At 36.6% G+C, this 20644-nt stretch overlaps 1 protein-coding gene across 4 annotated transcripts in view; it reads left to right on the top strand.

The window, feature by feature from the left end:
* The window catches only part of KIF2A (kinesin family member 2A), a gene marked incomplete at both ends in the record, with an annotated part of 60762 nt that overhangs the window by 15676 nt on the left and 24442 nt on the right, over window positions 1-20644 (top strand). For 2 of the 4 annotated variants that reach the window (XM_084233362.1, XM_084233360.1), the window contains 6 exons: window positions 13084-13178; window positions 13580-13699; window positions 16008-16062; window positions 17449-17514; window positions 18141-18241; window positions 20140-20235. In XM_084233362.1, coding sequence (XP_084089488.1) covers window positions 13084-13178; window positions 13580-13699; window positions 16008-16062; window positions 17449-17514; window positions 18141-18241; window positions 20140-20235 — 533 coding nt within the window. Of the gene's footprint in view, window positions 1-13083; window positions 13179-13579; window positions 13700-16007; window positions 16063-17448; window positions 17572-18140; window positions 18242-20139; window positions 20236-20644 lie in introns of all 4 variants that reach the window. The other 2 variants (XM_084233361.1, XM_084233359.1) reach the window with 1 other exon arrangement.

Raw genomic sequence — 20644 nt, 5'->3', positions numbered from 1 at the left:
CCTGGTGGCACAGCAGTTGAGTGCTGGGTTGCCAAGCTGCCCACAGCCTCAGCAGCGCCAGTTTGATCCCCGGCTGCTCCCTGGCCACAGGAGGAGGCTCCCACATGGCGCACAGACCTCTCCTGCCACCCGCTGCTCCCCTCAGCAGTGTGCTTTGGTCCTTCTGCCTGCTCTGGTGAATTCTCTCACCCTCCTGCGCTTCTGACTGTGCCCAGTGCTTGCTTGCATAAATAGATAGATAGATAGATAGATAGATAGATAGATAGATAGATAGATAGATAAAAATTATTAAGGTTTTTAAAAAAAATTAAAAGAAACCCTGCAAAGGATGATTAAATGCATCAAGCTGTTAATACTGGTGGTGGGAGGAATGACAATAAGATTGGCCATGTAGTAAAGAATAAAGAAACTGATTAAAGGGCATTTGGGGGTTTATAACATACATGTTTATAATTTTACATATTAGAATTAAATTTTTTAGAAATGACAACTTGATAAACTTTCCTCTTCAGACCAGTCTTTTCTTGAGTTTCAGATCTGTCTTAATACTTCCACATAGATTTCCTTATAGTATCTCAAATTAAGCTTATCAAAAATGCCTTAATCTTCAAATATCTGTATTTTCTCTATGCCTTTCTTGGCTAATGGAAACATCATGTACCTGCTTCCCCAACATAAAATTTCAGACGTCACCAGCTTCCTTAATTCCTTGAATATTTTGGCTCTTGACTTTTTTATTCTCTCTGACCCTATTCCTGTCATGATTCTTCATAACTACAACATTCATAGATAATTGATCCTTCTAGTACCCTGGCCTCTCAGTTCTTTGATCCTCCCTCCTTCCTTCTCTCCCATTCTTTTGTCCTTAGCTAACTACATACTCCTGTAGTGGAGAAGAACATTTCCCTCTTGCTCTTCATCGTATGAAGTCATTTATAAATCTCCCCATGAGAACCCCAATCTCATGGCCTCTAATCCTAATTACTTCCCAGAGGCTCTTCAGCACTCAGATTTTGGGGGACAAAATTCAGTCCCAAAGTAAAGACATTGTGAATATATTGATATATTTTGAATCTGGACAGCTGTTCAAGACCACAATAATACATAATGCATTTGGAAGTGCATTTTTAAATAGTGGTTAAAAATACAGTAGTCTCCCCATATCTGCAGTTTGCTTTCTGTAGTTTCAGTTTCCTGTGGCCCAAAAATATTAGAGTAAGAAATTTTAAGGGAAAACAGACCAGATTCATTTTTATTAGTGTAGCTGTTCTTATTATTAGGTATTATTATTACTCTCTTAGTGTGCCTAATTTATAAATTAAAATTCATCATCGGTGTGTACATATAAGGAAAAAACTGTACAGAGTTGGGTACTATCTGGTGTCAGGCATCCAATGGGATTTTTGGAATGAAAACCTGAAAAACAGAAACTACTGTATTTTAAAATTAAAGATTTCATTTTCATTAGTGACTGGTTTAACGTGGTACTAGTATGACCAGAGACTCAACATTTCTAATCAAAATTTCAACTGTAACTGTAGCAGTTTTATTTTTAATGTTTAAGTGTAGGTATCAATATTATTTGGGTTATATAGACATTTCTGTGTTAGTCCTTTTTTAGTGACAAAATATCTTTTTTTTAGAATACAGGTTTCTGAAAATCAGTTGTAATGTGTTTATAACATTCTTTAAAGATTTCACAGAAACTTTTCTGACCCACTCTCCTAGGAAACAGGAAAGATAGACAGGCTAACTTCCTTATCAGAAATTTTTACTTAGCGTTTTTAGTATTGGCATATGCTGCTATTTCCCTAGGCATTAGCAAGTCCCCCCTCTAAGTATTATAAAGTAAGCTTCTTCTCTTAGACTATCCAGATTGCTGAGCCTTTTTATCTATGAGAGGATTTTGGGAAGGATTTTGATGTTATCAGTTCACTTGGCATCCTCATTAACGCTTGGTAACTTTGACTAAACATTTTGTTTACTGCACTCAAGGCATCTGAGTTCAGGTCTTAAATTCCCTAATGAAAGTTAAAAAGTGGAAAGCCAGTTGGAATCACTGAATAATTTGTCATGTTTTTGGCACTTTTCTGAGTTATACTTAAATTTTGTTAATTGGTATGTACAAGTGTACACTGCCTAGGTTACTGCTGTTGAAAACTGTTGAAAATCATTGTGAAAAAGATGTCTCTCACTCTCTTGTTAGAAATAGTTCAAAGAGAAATATATTTAAGGATGAGATTAAGGATGAAAAGGTACATTTAAAGATATATCTCATGGAGCTGTAAAAAAAAAAAAAAGTCAGAAAATAGCGCCACAGTATTGGTATGGAATGAGTAAGTAAAAACCTAAGCCAGCGAGCAATTAGATAGCATTGCTCAGTAAATTTAGCAGATTTGTGAAAGGAAGTCTTCAAAACTTTGGACTATCTCAGTGACGTGTTATTTTAACATCACTTATAAAAATCTGTGGTATTATAGATAGTAAATCCTTTATTCTCTAACATGTTTCAGGTATTCTGTCACCCGAGGGAATGTGGATATGAAGAATTTCCTTTTAATTACAATGTTTTGAGATTTATTTAGGTAATAAATGTGAGTTGGTAAACTTCATGAAGTTCTTCTAAATTCTGTTGTGTGTGTGGTATTTACATTTTTAGTGTTTCATTTAGGATTATAATCATATGACTTGGTTGTAGAAATTTCAGTTTTTGTGTTCATTTTACTGGTGGTTTGGACAGTTTTTAAATCCTCCCTCCAATCCCAAATATGCAGAGTAATATCAGGAAGCTGTAGTGATTTAATATTTTTTAATAGTTTCATGGCCCCTTTATGACATTTTTCTTATTACCCTTGTGCAAATTCAGAATGGAACTTTTCTCAAAAACGTAGTAGACTCTTCTAAATGAGAATTCTACCCATATTTTGATGTGTGTCGTGCGGTTCAGTCAGCACAAAAACAACTCCAACAGATCAGCAGTTCCCCTGTCACCCCAGAGAAACAGAGCAGCATTAAATTTTCACATCCCTTTTCAAAACAATGGACAGAAGAGGCAAGAAGTTGAAAATTTGTGGTTTGTGTACAATATGTCCTATTTTTAAACTCTGCTTCATGAAAATTCTTAGCTGTACCATTCCCCTTTTTTCTCTCTTTTGTCAGAATTCCAGTTTTGTGTTTAAAGTCTAAAAAGAGAAATGCAGGAACTTTTAAATTTAGTTATAAACAGTAACATCTTAAATGTGATAAAACAAAAAGGTCTCTATGTTTGGCAAAGTCACATTCTCCAGGGATTTACTAAACAGCAACAGCACTGTTAGGAGTGTCAGCTGAGGCACTATTTGTCTCCTTCTCTAATGGCTCCTTGTTTTACCAAAAAGCTACTGAAGAAGGTGTGACGCTTACACAGTTCTCATTAAGTATTCTTTTCATCACAGTTTAGATTAGCTAACAAAACCTGAATATTACAGTTCAAGTGTTTGACTGCTGGGTCCGCTGTGATCATCTGACAAATCACCAGATTCTTTTTTTGTCATTGCTATTTAGGAATATATTGACATTTACCGTTGGAGAGAATATAAAATGATAAATTATAAACTGCTTTGAGATAGTGGACAGGACAAGAAATAACAAAGGAATATTACTGTGTAGCAAACAGTGTTTTTGGTGTTCTAAATAATGCTGTTTGTAGTATCCGTTGTCGTATTTAGTCTTTGTGTCAGAAAGCAGCATTTTGATAATCTTTATTTTTCCATCTTACTATTAAAAATGACAAAATTACTTTGTAAACTTAGTATAAAGAGGTAGGTTACTTTCATTCTAAAGGAACATCCTTTAGAATCCTTTAAATAAAATGAAGAAAGGGATTGTGTATTTTAAGAGACAGCTTTTAAACAAACCTCCTTAGAAACTAAAGCTAATTAACATGTTTTGCTACAACTATACTTGGAAAGATGTGTTCAAATTTTTAAATTACTTTGTGCACTGGTGCTTGGTTCTTATAACTAAATATATAGATTTGCTTTACAGGATCAATGTTTCATACAAAATTAAACTAAGAGACCTGTTTAAGACAGATTATAATCAGTCACAGGATATGAAGTGGCAAAGGCTTTAAAGTCATTGTTTTTTAAAATAATTTTATCAGGGTTCTCTTTTGGGGGGAACTGAATACTTGAAAGAAAGTATTTCTTTCAGAGTATTTACAACTGTTTTGAGTAAGCATATATATTTTACTCAATCTCTGGAAACATTTGCCATGCCCTTGATCTTAATATATGATTCTGTATCTTGAGTAATATTTACTACTTTGTTCTTGAATGCATAGTCATGCTTGTTCTTCCTCTTAGTCCTACCTTGGATAAATTTTACTATGCTATTTTAAAAAGTCAATTTAAAAAGTCTTTTAATTATACATGGTATTCTGATTGAAAACTGAGTAGGTTAGCAGAGGTTTTACCAGTAATAGATACACTGGAGAGCTATAACAGTGCTTTAAGTTATTTATATTTTCATGATGTGTTGGATACACATGAATGACTAGTGACTAGTTTTTTTCAAAGTTCGTGTAAAATTTAAAAAATATATTACCTAGGGCCTCCCCGGTGGCGCAGCGGTTGAGCGTTGGGTTGCGAAGCTGCCCGTGGCCTCTGCAGCGCCGGTTCGATCCCCGGCTGCTCCCCGGCCACCAGAGGAGGGTCCCACATGGTGCGCAGACCTCTCCTGCCGCCCGCTGCTCCCCTCAGCAGTGTACTTCAGTCCTTCTGCCTGTTCTGCTGCCCGCTCTGGCTCTGGTGAATTCTCTCACCCTCCCGCGTTTCTGACTGTACCCAGTGCATGTATAAACAAAAAACAAACAAACAAATAAATAAATAAAACATGCCTCTATTAAAAAAAAATTAAAAAATATATTACCTAATATTTATAAAGTATTAATTTTGTTATGCTTTTTATTTATCAAACTAAACAGAAAATTAGATTTAATAATTTCAGAAAGTTCAGAATTATCTACTGTGTTATAATTTAAATTTTTTTCATTAATCATTTTAGTTGTATTATTCTTACATGTTTCAGTTTTGAAAGTTGTATAAAAGTCTTAATATTTTAGAAGAATGAAATGAAAATTTCGTAGAAATAGTTCAACGAGGAACTGATAAAACTAATGTTTACTTTTTGGGGAAGGCTTGCCATGAATATGCTCATGTATGCTTCAACTCTGTGATTAGGGTAATTAGAAATAGAAAAAATCATGGAGTTTGTAATCCTAGGTATTTCAGAAATAATCATAGCCTTTAGAAAACAACTTGGCCCTGAAAAGAATTAATTGTTGTTTTTTTTCATATTTTTTCTAATGTTCTACCACCATATTCTCTTAATAAAATTCATATACTTGTCGATATTTTAAATATTCAGACTTTAAATACTTGTAATGATATTTTATTCTTGGCTATTTTGTCTTTTGTCTTCTACATTTGCAACCAAATTATACTTCATACGCTAGACAAGGTTTATGCCAGCCTAATTGGTTGCTGGCATTTCTTAGTCTCACAGCTGTTGTGAATTCATCTGTAAACTAGGAAACATATAATAGGATCCTGTTTTCAGAGGCAGTAGTCAAGATGTAAACTTGGTTTTTGACAGCTCAATAAATATATGACCTCTTAAGGCAACTTATATAGCACTAATACCAATCTTTAGAAAACCGTCTTAATTTTTAAAGTTGAGGATGTCCTAAAGTATAGAATCCATGCATTTGTCTTTTGTATTCACTAAAGAAAATGTGACTTGAATTCTGGCTTTCTGTTGGTTATCTTTGTGGGGTTTTCTTTTTTTTTTTTTTGCTTTTAAAGTTTGTTTTAGGGGCCTCCTGGGTGGCGCAGCGGTTGAGTGCTGGGTTGCGAAGCTGTCCGCAGCCTCTGCAGTGCTGGTTCGATCCCCAGCTGCTCCCCGGCCGCCGGAGGGGGGTCCCACATGGCGCGCAGACCTCTCCTGCCGCCCTCTGCTCCCCGCTCTGGCTCTGGTGAATTCTCTCACCCTCCCGCACTTCTGACTGTACCCAGTGCTTATATAAATAAATAAATAAATAAATAAAACTTTTTTTTTTAAAAAAGTTTGTTTTACTGTTTACCAACAGGTATTAAAAAGTTGAGATCTGAACTGTTTTTCCTTTTGATATCACTATAACAAAAAGTTGAGAGATTAATTGATATGAAATATTTCTTAAAGCCAACTGAACAATTACTTTGAAATAAAGGTTATGATTTTAAAATATTTTCTAGATTTATTTTTGAATTAGTTAATATTTTTATTAATAATTCTGACATTTAAATTTAGGATAAAATTTACATTCTCTTAAGTTGACTTTTAGGAGACTACTGTTTTTTACATTAAAGATAGTCCAATAGGGCCTCCCCTGGTGGTGCAGCGGTTGAACACTGGGCTGCGAAGCTGCACGCAGCCTCTGCAGTGCTGGTTTGATCCTCGGCCTCCCGGGAGGGTCCCACATGGTGCGACAGACTTCTCCTGCCGCACCCGCTGCTCCCCTCAGCAGTCAGTGTATTTCGTCAGTCTGCCTGTTCTGTTCCCCACTCTGGCTCTGGTGAATTCTCTCACCCTCCCGCGCTTCTGACTGTACCCAGTGCTTGTATAAATAAATAAATCTTAAAGATAGTCCAATACAGGCCAGTTTTTCTCATAGAATAATGATGATTCTCACATGACTTAATTAGTTTCCAATAACAGAAACTTGGAAACTTAATTAGTTTCCAATAACAGAAACCTACAAATGGGGCTTCCCTGGTAGCACAAATGGGGCTTCCCTGGTAGCACAAGCACTATGAAGCACTATAATAAGACGCAGCACTATGAAGCTATCTGCAGCCACTGCAACACAAGTTCCATCCAGTTTGATCCCTGGCCTGGGAGGTGACCCACATGGTGCTGCAGACCTCTCCTGTCTGGCCCGCTGCTCCCCGCAGCGGTGTATTTCAGTACGTCTGCATGTTCTGCTCCCCACTCTGTCTCTGATGAATCCTCTCATCCCCCACATCTCTGGCGTACAACCCAGCCCTTGTATGCTTAAATAAATAAATCTTAAAAAAAAAAAAAAAGAACTGCAAAGATTCTGTTTCTAAACAGTTCATGGTCATCTCCTATTTAAGGCCAGTAATTTGTTCCTGAAGATCAGAGGGTGTGTTTGAAAATGGTGATTGGGAACATACTTGCCTTTATTTTAAATGGGAAAAAAATGCAGTGGGTTGAGCAATTCATACATTCTAATAAGGGCCTCCCTGGTGGCACAAGGGGTTAAGACACAAACTATGAAGCTGTCTGCTGTCACTGCGGCACGAATTTGATCCCCGACCAGGGAGCGAGCTGCTACCCATCTGGCGCAGCAGACCTCTCCTGACTCGCTCGCTGCTCCCCTCAGCAGTGTATTTCAGTCAGTCTGCCTATTCTATTCCCCACTCTGTCTCTGGTGAATCCTCTCACCCCTCCACACACACACCTCTGGCCTGCACCCCAGTTATTGCATGCATAACTTTTTTTTAAAAAATCCCAGTAAGTTTTTTTAAAAGACTATAAATCACCTACACATGTGTAAAAACAATCATGCATAACAAACAATATAGTAGTAAATCCATTTTATATTCAATAAAATCTTTTCTCCTAATATTGTTTTTTGACCATCCATTGTTTTGACCATCCATTTCAACATGATCGTAAATATTTTGGGATTCATTCAACACTAGGCAAAACAAGGGCTAAATTAATATAAGAGGCCATGGAAATTTCAGCAGTCAGAAAATGGCTCACAACACTGAGTACGGTGCAAGCATCATCTTGTGCCAAAATTTTTTTTTGTCACTTTGATACCTGGCATTGCTTTTTTTTTTTTTAATAGAGGCATATTTTATTTATTTAGTTTGTTTGTTTGTTTTGTTTATACATGCACTGGGTACAGTCAGAAGCACGGGAGGGTGAGAGAATTCACCATAGCCAGAGCGGGAGCAGAGCAGGCAGAAGTACCGAAGTACACTGCAGAGGGGAGCAGCGGGCGGCAGGAGAGGTCTGCGCGCCATGTGGGACCCTCACCGGTGGCCGGGGATCGAACTGGCGCTGCAGAGGCTGCGGGCAGCTTCACAACCCAGCGCTCAACCGCTGCGCCACCGGGGAGGCCCGCATTACTTTTTGTATATGTGATGCTGACAGTCTGTTAATTATATTTGGAATGTAGCGCAACCTTTCTTGTGCACTTGTAAAGGCAGGACTGGACACAGTGCCGGTTTTCTGATCCCATGCAGACAGGGTAAAGGAGGAGTCAGAGTCCTCAGTGGTTTTGTAGGCTTTTATTGGGATTACCAGGTATACGGCAGGCAGGGGTACTGGGGGGCCTGGAGGCTGGCAGTCCTTCCAGCCCCCAGCAAATCCGCACTCTCTCTGGGCTCTCTAGCGTTCTCTGCTTCTGCTTCTTTGCTTCTCACCTATTCTAGGTGCCCGCAAACAGGCATGCATTCAGGACTGCAAGGATCCATCATCTATCCTGTTGGCGGGAGGGCAGAAAAGCCTGGCATTTTTCCTTACCCTACAGCACTCCTATTTAAAATTTGAATTGAGGGCTTCCCTGGCACAGGGGTTAAAGTCTCAGCACTCTGAAGCTATCACCAGCCACTGCAGCACAAGTTAGATGCCCGGCCAGGGAGCTACCCATATGGCGCAGCAGACTTTTCCTGTAGCCCACTGCTTCCTTCAGCAGTGTATTTCAGTTGATCTGTCTGTTCTGCTCTCCACTCTTACCTCCCCGTATCTCTGGCCTACGCCCCAGTTCTTATATGCATAAATAAATAAATGTTTTAAAAAATTAGAATTGAGTTTTGGCATGTACAGATTGTAGGGTAAATAAAAGGTATCAGGCTTTTCTGCCCTCCCACCATTAGGATTGATGATGGATCCTTGCAGTCCTGAATGCATGCCTGATGGCGGGCACCTGGAATAGGGTTGGTGGGGGGGGTGGCATAGGTAGATGGGATTCACCTGGCTGAGACTAGGCTTATAAGGGCAGTGTCAGGGAGATGCACCAAAGGAACACCAGAGTGAAAGAGAGGCAGAGGCCACAAGAGAACGCCAGAGAGCCCAGAGAGAGAGTGAAGACTTGCACCCCTGCCTGCCCTGTTATGGGGTAAATCCCAGTAAAAGACTTCAAAGGCCACCGAGGAGTCATGTATATCCTGCGCTGTCTTCCTGCCGCTAAACAGATATAAATCTTTTACTATATAAACCTTGGTCAAAATATCTTGGTATTGAGAGATAAATTTTACAAAGTTTGGGTTTTAAAACCAAGAGCTTGGGGCCTCCCCAGTGGCGCAGCGGTTGACCGCTGGGTTGTGAAGCTGCCTGCGGCCTCTGCAGCGCCGGTTCGATCCCCGGCTGCTCCCCGGCCACCGGAGGAGGGTCCCGCATGGCACGCAGACCTCTCCTGCCGCCCGCTGCTCCCCTCAGCAGTGTACTTTGGTCCTTCTGCCTGCTCTGCTCCCCTCTCTGGCTCTGGTGAATTCTCTCACCCTCCCACGCTTCTGACTGTACCCAGTGCTTGTATAAATAAATAAATCTTTAAAAAATAAAAATAAAAAATAAATAAAACCGAGAGCTTTATATCTGGGAAAATAATGATTTGGGAGATGTTCTGTAGGGTTTGTTCGTACTTCCCAAAACTGTAAGTATTTTTTTTACTGAGCTATCAACAAGTGACATTTTCTACGAAATCATTTTGTCTTTGTAAGTAGGTTCAAATAAAGCTGAAAACTTTTAAATATGTACCTGGATTTTTAAGTTTTAAAAAATCAGTTTTGAAACTAACAGTTATTAACATAATGGTACTGATTTTATCCAGTAGTGTGAAATTACGGTTTTCAAATCTGATTCCCATTTTCTATGAATGTGATATATGACTTCAAGATGGATTGGGACTTCTGGTCAAAATAATACAATATAGAAGTTCATGTATTAGCATCCCAATGCCCCAGAGATACATAAGAAAAAGCCAAAAAAGATGACTAAGCTTAAAAACAAGACATTATCATGAAGCAGAAATGAAACAGAAAATGATAGATGGGACTGAGCAGGCATGGATGGCTAAAGTTTGACTCCTATAGCATGATAGGAACTAAAAAAGCATTTTTTTTTTTAAGATAAAAGACTTGTATGGGGCCTCCCCGGTGGCGCAACGGTTGAGCGCTGGGTTGCGAAGCTGCCCGCGGCCTCTGCGGCGCCGGTTCGATCCCCGGCTGCTCCCCGGCCACCGGAGGAGGGTCCCACATGGCGTGCAGACCTCTCCTGCCACCCGCTGCTCCCCTCAGCAGTGTACTTCGGTCCTTCTGCCTGCTCTGCTCCCCGCTCTGGCTCTGGTGAATTCTCTCACCCTCCCGCACTTCTGACTGTACCCAGTGCATGTATAAACAAAAACAAACAAACAAACCAGCAAACAAATAAATAAAGCATGCCTCTATAAAAAAAAAAAAAAAAAAGACTTGTATGACTTCCCTTTGAATTAAATATTAATTAAAAATTCCGGTTGCTTTGCTCACTGGAGCTAGGGTTGTAAGATATTTTCCTACAAGAGAGGCCAGTGGAGTGCAACTGAGGTAGAAATAGAAGGAATCATACTTAGCCACTATAAACAGGGAATCCATGCCAATTATACCAATTACTTGTGGCTTTAGTTGTTCTGATTAATCACGTGTCTCATCTTGAGAAATAATTATCAAGATACCTAGAAAATTTGTGTTTAGAATTTGAAAAGCACTTCTAAATAACTCATCAGTCAGAGGCATAAAGTTAGAAATAGAACTGAATAACAAAAATACTACATACACAAATTTGTGAAATGCTACTAAAGCAATTCTTGAAGAGAAATAGGTAGCTGGATGCTTATGATGACAAAAGAAAAGGTAAAGATGAATAAGCTAAGCATCCATCTTAAGAATTTAGGGAGGGGGGCCTCCCTTGTAGCTCAGAGGTTAAAGTCTCAACTTTAACCTATCAAGCTATCGCCAGCCACTGTGGCATGAGTTCTGTCCCTGGCCAGGGAGCTGACCCACATGGCGCAGCATACTCTCCTTTCTCACCCACTGCTCCCCTCTGCAGTGTATTGTCTCAGTAGATCTGTCGGTTCTGTTCCCCACTCTGTCTCTGGTGAATCCACTCACCACCCCACACTTCTGGCCTACACCCCAGTTCTTGTATGCATAAATAAATAAAAAATCTTTAAAAAAAAAATTTAAGGGGAGGTAAAAATTCAGCAAATTTGCCAAATTAAGTTGAATGTAAGAAATAATGGTAAGAGCAATTATATTTTATTATTAATAACATAATAAAAATTATCAGCAGAGGCAGCTCTCCTGCCTACCTATGACTGTGCAGGTGTTTTTTTCCACAAACATTTTACCCTTTGCAAAGCAGCAGCAGCTCTTTACGCCTGTTTGTGTCTGTGGAAGTGTCTTCTCTTTTCCTTTTCCTAATAAACCTGTCTTTTTGAAAAGTAAAAAAAAAAAAGATTAAACAAAACAATGTGTTATTCTTGGAAAAGACAAGTACAATTGAAAAATCTCAGGTAAGATTGATCCAAGAAAAAAAGTTGAATAATTAGGAATGAAAAAGTGAGATTATCATTTCAGTAACCACAGGCATTCAATATAATTATGAACAACTTTATATCCAAAGTTTGATACAAGTCTCCAGAAAAAGTTTTATACAAATCTCCAATTATCAAAGCAGTGAAGGACAGAAAATGATGGTAAACCTATAATTAAGGACATTGTATCTTTTCACAAATAAAACCCTAAGCCAAGATGATTTTAATCAGTGCCTACCAAACACTCAAGGTTTAAGTCTAAGTTTATAATTACTATACCAGAATAAGGTTGATATGAGAAAGGAAAACTGCTGGCTAGTATCAGCTCCTGATCAATGCTGTAAAAATACAAAACAAAATATTCAGTGCAATTCCAATCAAAATCCCCACAGACCTTTTTTAATTTGATTTTTAGAACTTTATAGGCTATTTTTAAAATTTGTACAGATATGCAAAATACTAAGAAGATCAAAGAAATTCTGAAAGAACAATAAGACAGGAGGGCTTATTTTACAAGGATAGCAAGACAATGCAGAGCGATATTGATATTAAATAATTTAGACAGTGTAATTTTGGTGCAGGCATGAAGAAATGGACTTATGCATGTATAGTTGGAATTTGACAGTATGCAGATAAGTAAGAGAAATAAGTGCTTTGTAGGAAATGGTTCTGGAAGAATTTGCTTTCTGTAGGGGGAAAATGGAAATTGTTTTTCCTTATATAAAAGGATCAAAATGACAACGGATTACAGTCCTGTATAAAAGTAACTGTAAAACTTTAGAGGAAAGTGTAAGAGACTTAGTGAATTCTTTTTCAGTAATTTTATGAAAAAAAAAAAAGCATAATTGACAAGTACATACTTGACTACACTAAAATTAACAACTCACACTCATCAAAAAACACCATAAAATAAGTGAAAAGATAATCTACAACTTTGAAGAAAATATTTGTAACATATATAACAGAAGATAAATACAAAGAATAAACAAATTATACATATGGTTAGCATTTCCCAACTTTTTTGGACTCAGATTCATTTTCTTAATATTAAAACATTGTCAGTCTGTACAGTATAATCTGAGATTTTAAATAAGTTTAAAAAATTGCTTTATGAATTTTCTGTCTTTTACATGGTCATTGTTGACTCACAGGATACTTTCTAATGATTAGAACTGCTTAACAGTGTAAAATTATAGGTAATTTATGCCACTGTGTAACCATTTACATGTGCTGAAAATAAACTTTCATTCTAATACAATCTCTTAAATTCCTGGTCTTGACAAATAGCAAATTGATTTATGGTCTCGTGGACAAAGGTCATTCCTAATCTTGAGAGTTTGTGGGGATCCTTGTAATAAGTTTTTTAAATGTTTGCAAATTATAAAATAGTAATTGATAGTATTGAGGAATCCCATAATTCATGGCACTTTAAAAATGTGTATTTTATACCCACTTAGGCCGGATACATCAAGCAATGGTAACGTCTTTAAATGAAGATAATGAAAGTGTAACTGTTGAGTGGATAGAAAATGGAGATACAAAAGGCAAAGAGGTAAGATCACTGGGTTAAATTTTATTTCTAGTTCTAAAATCAAGATTCTGAATATAAAACAAAGCAGAAGAGTATTTAATTTTTATATAGTATATATTCATTATCCTTTGAGAAACTTTGAATGATTAAAAATTTTCAGCCTTAAGAAACTAGATTCCTTCTGCATATCTTACATGATTGGATGTAAAATCAAGAACACAAAATGTTACCTGTAGAGGGAGACTCTTTAAATATATGTGTTTTATATTTCTAGATAATCTTGTTTTAATGGCATACTCTTTCTTAGGCTGAGATCATTTAACATTCTCTCTCTGTAAATTTATTTGAAAAATAAAAGGTTAATTGTTAAAATATACTCTAAAAATATATGCTTTTTTTAAAAAAAAAAAAAAAACCAACAGATTGACTTGGAGAGCATCTTTTCTCTTAACCCTGACCTTGTACCTGATGAAGAAATTGAACCCAGTCCAGAAACACCTCCACCTCCAGCATCCTCAGCCAAAGTAAACAAAATTGTAAAGGTTAGTGATGAAAATTCATAGGAGGGTATGTATATTTTGATTTGAAATTGGCAGACTGAAGATTATGTTTCAAGAATTAAGTTCACTTTTAAAAAAACACACTTTTTGTCGTTCACATGCATGTATAGACTTATACTTTGAAAGGTATAGCAAAGGGTGTCTCATTCACCGTTAGGAAATGAGATGTTAGAAATCTCCTTTCCTGATTAGGGTTTTTCCTAAAATTAATAGCTTCTTGGGAAATATAGGACAAACTATTTGCTTGTCAGTGTTTCTTTAGTGAATACATATGACTTTCATAAAGAATTTTTTTTTTATTAATCATAATAAATTCACACTCCAAGCCTTTTGAAATAGTAGTTCTGTATTTGTTTAAGGAATATAATTGTAGTTTAACTTACTTCTATATTATCTGTGAAGATAAATATCCTCCCTAACAGTTTTCTCCTTAAAAATTAAAAGGCGGACCTCCCCAGTGGTGCAGCGGTTGACCGCTGCCCGCAGCCTCTGCAGTGCCGGTTCGATCCCTGGCCACTGGGTGAGGGTCCCACATGGCATGCAGACCTCTCCTGCTGCCCGCTGCTCCCCTCAGCAGTGTACCTTGTCAGTCTGCCTGCTCTGCTCTCCGCTCTGACTCTGGTGAATTCTCTCGCCTTCCCGCGCTTCTGACTATACCCAGTGCGTGTATAAATAAATAAATAAATCTTAAAAAAAAAAAAAAGGCACTGGGCCCCCCTGGTGACACTGGGGTTAAAGTCTCAGTGCTATCAAACTGTCCCCACCCACTTGTATGCATAAATAAAAAAAAAAATGAAAGACACGTATTTTGTATTATTTGTAAAGGTAATTCCTTATTTTATTTTAAAGATTTATTTATTTATGCATACAGGAACAGAGGTGTGGGGGGGTGAGAGGATTCACCAGAGACAGAGTGGGGAACAGAACAGGCAGATTGACTGAAATACGCTGCTGAGGAGGGCAGTGGATGAGTCAGGAGAGTTCTGCTGTGCCATGTGGATAGCTCCCTGGCTAGGGATCGAACTTGTGCTGCAGTGGCTGCGGATAGCTTCATAGGTTGCATCTTAAACCCTTGCACCACCAGGGAGTCCCCAATTCCTCATTTTTTCTACTGAAGCTTTCATTATTGAAACTTTGTGTCAAAAGTGTAACTCTTTGAACCAGATAGTCCCACAAGTTGAATTTGCAGTTCTTTGTTCGGTTTAACAATGTGTTGATTTTTCTTTGTCAGTATTATTTACAAAGATAATTATTATATGACAATCTTATAACTCACGCTATTGCAGGGAAGACATAGTTGAGCTCAAAAATGTGAAAAAAGCTCAACAGTATTAGTAAACTATCTTACTTTGTAAGCTGTACATATGAACATAAAGCAGCTTTTCAGTTCCTATAGTTTTAGCATATTTTAAAAGTCACAGCTTAGAGCTTATTAGTTGCCACCGCAAACAGGGTATTCATAGTTTATCCTTGATATGTTACTACTGATCTCCACTGTGCATTAAAATCACCTGAAGAATTTCTAGGCCCATTCACAGAGATTCAGATGTATTTTGTCTAGAGGGAGACCCTACTATAAATACCCTTTTAGTAATAACCATCAGATTTGAATGTCCAATTAGGTTGAAAAGACTTGCATTTTTTGATATGATTTTTTTCATGTGATTAAAATGAAGTCTTGTTAAATAAACAGTAGTACCAAAATTTGCTGCCCTCATCCATGTGGTGTTGAAGTTTTTGATAGTACAATGAAACCTTTTAATGTAACTGATTGCACACTTCATAATGTTTGGATGTGTCAGTTTAACAATGAGCTGTAAGTTGTCTAAAACTACTATTTTATTAACCCCTTGCATCCAAAGATTAAATTTTTTACACAGTTTTGGCAGATAAGCATAATGATTAATAGCACAAACTTTAGTGAAATTACTGAATCTCTCCTTAGTTTCCTCATACATGAAATGGGAATGGCAATAATAAAGACTTAATAGAGTTGTTGTAAAGATTAAATGGGCTAACTTACACAAAGTCTTTAGTGCAGTGAGTGCGAGGGTCTAATTAATTCCTGAAGAAAACAGTGCATACATATACACACACACGTATATGTCTTTGGAAGTAGGGGGAATACTCATATAAAGAGACTTACATATTGACAGCATTAATGGTACTTTATTAGATTTTTCTCCATTTAGTTTTATATATTTATCCTCCTTTTGTTTAAAAAGCATGCTGAAATTATGATATATGTGAGTAAAGAGAGAAAGTAAAACAAGTATTTTCTATTTCATAGAATCGACGGACTGTGGCTTCTATTAAGAATGACCCTCCTCCAAGAGATAATAGAGGTAAAGTAAAAATTAGTCTATTAATTTTGCCTATTGAAATTTTAGAATGACCCTGACAAGGTAAGTCAGAAGTGAGTATTCCCTTGATATTATTATTTATTTAACTTCATGAGACTGATTTATTTTTTTAATTTATTTCCTAATGTAAGAATGTTGACAAGATCAAAAAATTGTTGATAAAGGTATATGGTGAATATAAAAGTTTCATGATAATATGCAACTTTTGATTCATTTTAGCTACCCAAGTTTTCAGAGTTGAGGAGACTATTATGAGAAAGACGGAATGAAGTAGTAGTTTTTTAATTTCAGAAGGATGAATTTAATCATTATGACAGTTTTACATTATTTTCTGGGTAACAGGATTTTCTAAAGGATCATGGGATACTTAGAGTCAGCTAAAAAAAGTTGAATAGTATGTCTGTAAGGTATAATAAATTGCAGGTTTTCCATGTGTTTTCAGCCAGGAAATACAAAGCATAATTAATTTCTATTCAGCAGTTCAGAGTTACCCTTTCTAATAGTGATATTGTTCTGTATTTGTGGATTGGATTAGGATGGGTATCGATACTAGAGGATAAATTGGAAACAGAAGGAAAATTCCCTATACTTTATATTTTTTTATTTCTTTTTTTTAAAGATTATTTATTTTACACAAGAACTGGGGTACAGGCCAGATGTGCGGGAGGGTGAGAGGATTCACCAGAGACAGAGTGGGGAGCAGAATAGGCAGACTGATGAAATAAACTGCTGATGGGAGCAGTGGGTGAGACAGGAGAGGTCTGCCTCTCCATGTGGGACCCTCGCCGGCTGGCTGGTATTGAACCTGCGCTGCAGGCTGCGGATAGCTTCACAGCGCGGCACTCAAAACGCCTGCGCCACCAGGGGAGGCCCTCCCTACACTTTAAATATTGTCCTTTGAATCTTGCAAACGATTTTATTTCTTTGTAATGTATGATATTTGCATTTAACTTTACATCATTTTTCCAGTTTTATAATATCAACAGTGGGAAATTGTCTGCTGAAAATTTGCATAGTTGAGCAAAGAGTGGGATTTGGCATACAGAGTTGAATTTTTAAGTTGCTTTCAGGACTTAGAAATTGCGTAAAAGTTTCAAAATAATGCATTTAACGTTCATATTTTGCACGCTTACATTTTGGATTTGGTTTTTATATAAATAAAAATTCAGATTGAGTTTTGTGACTAAGATTAACATTAGTGGAACCATAGTGTGCTCATTGCTTTCAAATCCTCTGTTAGCATAGCAATTGATTGAACAGAATTAAACTTGGAAATTCGGTAATGCAACTTTTAAGTATCAGTTATTTTGAGATATCTGTGTTCCTGTTACCAAGTTTCACCTTCACTAATTTTTGTTTTCCTTACAGTTGTTGGTTCTGCACGTGCGCGGCCTAGTCAACTTCCTGAACAGTCTTCCTCTGCACAACAGAATGGTAGTGTTTCAGATATATCTCCAGTTCAAGCTGCAAAAAAGGAATTTGGACCCCCTTGTATGTAAATCATGTATCAAGGATTCAGTCATTTTAGGCATACATGTATTCTCTCTTGGTCATCTTTATAAGTCCCCAAATGGTAAACAACCTAATTGCAAACTTTATTGCAGATTTCATCTTACCACTGAGGAAAATAATTTTTTTCTTAGAAGTTTAGTCTATTGGGGTTTTAAAAATATATTTCAGATGAAAAAAATTTTGTGACTATTGTAACAGTCTTTCATTTGCTTTGAATTTGAAATTCTGGCCAGGAGGTAATTTGACAGTGTTATTAAAGAAATTTTTTTATTTAGTACTTTTCAATTCAATTTAAAGATCTGTTATTCTTAACCAAGAGATGACATGTATCAATATGTTAGAGTCATTTTTCTTGACTCATATGTATATTGTCCTGTTCCTAGTTTTGTTAAAGCAGCTCATAAGTAAAGTTCACATGGTTGTTGTAGGCATGCTTTATCATTGTGTCCCTTTTTGGGATGGTGTGTATGTGCTGAAATTATATATTAAACTTCGTGTGTGTGAGTACAGTGCTCTGAAAAGAAAACTAAAATTCATCTTTCTTTTAGCACGTAGAAAATCAAATTGTGTGAAAGAAGTAGAAAAATTACAAGAAAAACGAGAAAAAAGGAGACTGCAACAGCAAGAACTTAGAGAAAAAAGAGCCCAGGTTTGTAACAGAAACAAATGTTTTCAGTGAAAGTGATTGGCTTGTAATATAAATTAAAGAATTCTATGTAGTAAATTAGATAGATATTGAGATATAATAAAGATTTTTAAGAAAATAATTTATCTTAACAGATTTTCACTACGTGTACATTTTGTATTTTAGTGCCTTTGTTATCCTGAAGTTTGTTCCATTTTGAATAAGCCATTATGTTACAGAATTCTAATGCATGTGCTCGTCAAGATTTTGACTTTCAAAAGTAATCTAGAAATACGTTCAAAAGACTATCCAGTTATATTACGTATTTTATTAGTGCTTTTTACATGGTCAGTACGTTCTATGTATCACAAGAGGCAATTCCTTGTGTTTTGACTAATACTAGATACTGAGAATGGATCTCTACAGCGCCCTCTCGTGTTCACTTACATGATAGAAAAACTGTTTACTGGTGGTAGAAAAATTGCATAGAGGGCTGGTCTTTTATCTCTCTACAGGTCACCACATAATAAACTTGGTACTTACAACTCTTCTATTATGCTTGTGTCTGTTATATTCTGAGAACTTGTGACTCTAATAAAACATGGATATTGTTTCTTTATTTAAGAGCATGTTCAAATGCCTGTAATCATAAAGATATATGTTGTGTTATGAAATTGTAGTATGCAGGACAATACTGAGTCTTAATATATCAAATTAGATCTGAAAGGGAACTGAGAGTGACCAGTTGGGTTTTGAAAAAATATGCAAAACAGATTACTAATACTCCACACAGATGCCATCTGTGGATGCTTCTTAATATTTTCACATCTTTTTGTGATCTCTTAATTCTCACTTTAAACCTTCTGCTTCTCAGTTGCCATTGTTGATAATATTTTCTACAAAAAATTTTAATGGAAAGTAAGTTTCTTTAACAGATTTGAAGTTTAATTATTTTCAAAGAAAATCTGTATTTGGTATTTTAAAAAATATAACTTAGAATGTTCAATAGCTTACTGCTTGCTGTTAGGAGGATGCTAACGATCATCATATTTATCTTACTCTCATTTTGAAGCAAAAAATTAATTAAAGCTAGCATTCAGTAACTTCAATTTTAAGTATTTAGAAAATTATCTTGACATCTGATTCATATAAATTCCCAATTGATTTAGGACTTTTTTTTTTTAATGTTAACAAATAATATGGACCATAAGTGAGTCCATATTTATGCTTTGCCTAAACACTGGTTTAAGTAGTAGGAAGAAGCTGATTATTTGAATTTTTCTGCAATTTCCGCTTTCCTGTAGTTCCTGGTCAGTGTTTAAGATAACCACTATTTTGTTGAATTTTCGTGTGTGTGTGTGTGTGTGTGTTAGAAGAACTGGGGTGTAAGCCAGAGGTATGGGGAGGGGGTGAGAAGATTCACCAGAGACAGAGTGGGTAGCAGAACAGGCAGGCTTATTGAAATACATGCCAAAGGGGAGACAGGAGAGGTCTGCTGCACCCTAAGTGGGTTAGCTCTGTGGCCCAGGCTTGAACTTAGGCCATAGTAGTGATAGCCCTGACCTTAACTCCTAGGCTACTAGGAGATCCTTTGTTGCATTTTCTGGTACAATTAAGTTATATATGCATAATAGATTAATTTTTTAAATACATCATGGTTGACTTTAATGCGAGTGTTTGGTTTGGAGTAAGCAGAATGCATGTAGACTAACAGTTGTGTTCTTAATATGAAATTGATTTCTAGACACATTATTAGTCCTGAACTCTGAAACTAAATTATGTCACATCTCCAGTTTGAAGTTGGGCGTGGCTATGTCAAATGACACAATCTATTGGTTTAATTTTATTTTTCAAACCACATGTAACATAAATACAAGTATGACATTATTGTAGTTACACTGAACAATTCTATTCTTTTATAGGATGTTGATGCTACAAATCCAAATTATGAAATTATGTGTATGATCAGAGACTTTAGAGGAAGTTTGGATTACAGACCACTAACGACAGCAGATCCTGTAAGATTTTTTTTTAAGATTTATTTTTATTTATTTATTCATACAAGAACTGGGGTTTAGGCTAGAGGTGCAAGGGGTGAGAGGATTCACCAGAGACAGTGGGGAGCAGAAGAGGCGGATCTACTGAAATATACTGCTCAGGGAAGCAGAAGGCAAGATAAGAGAAGTCTGTGCCATGTGGGTTAGCTCCCTGGCTGGGGATCAAACTCATGCTGCAGTGGCTGCCAATACCTTAATAGTAGTGAGACTTAACTCCTTGTGCCATCAGGGAGGCCCCTGTAAGGTTTTTTCATAAACCATTGCTCTGGAACTTTCTATGCTGTATATAAAAACACATTTGATACCCACTAAATTAATATTATATTTAGCTATGTAGTTTTTCCTCTTCCATGTTTTAAAAAGAAAATCA

Source organism: Talpa europaea (assembly GCF_964194135.1).
Source record: "Talpa europaea genome assembly, chromosome: 5".
In the NCBI taxonomy this organism is placed as follows: Eukaryota; Metazoa; Chordata; class Mammalia; order Eulipotyphla; family Talpidae; genus Talpa; species Talpa europaea.
The sequence above is the reverse complement of the archived record's forward strand: the minus strand, read 5'-3'. Positions and strand labels throughout refer to the sequence as shown.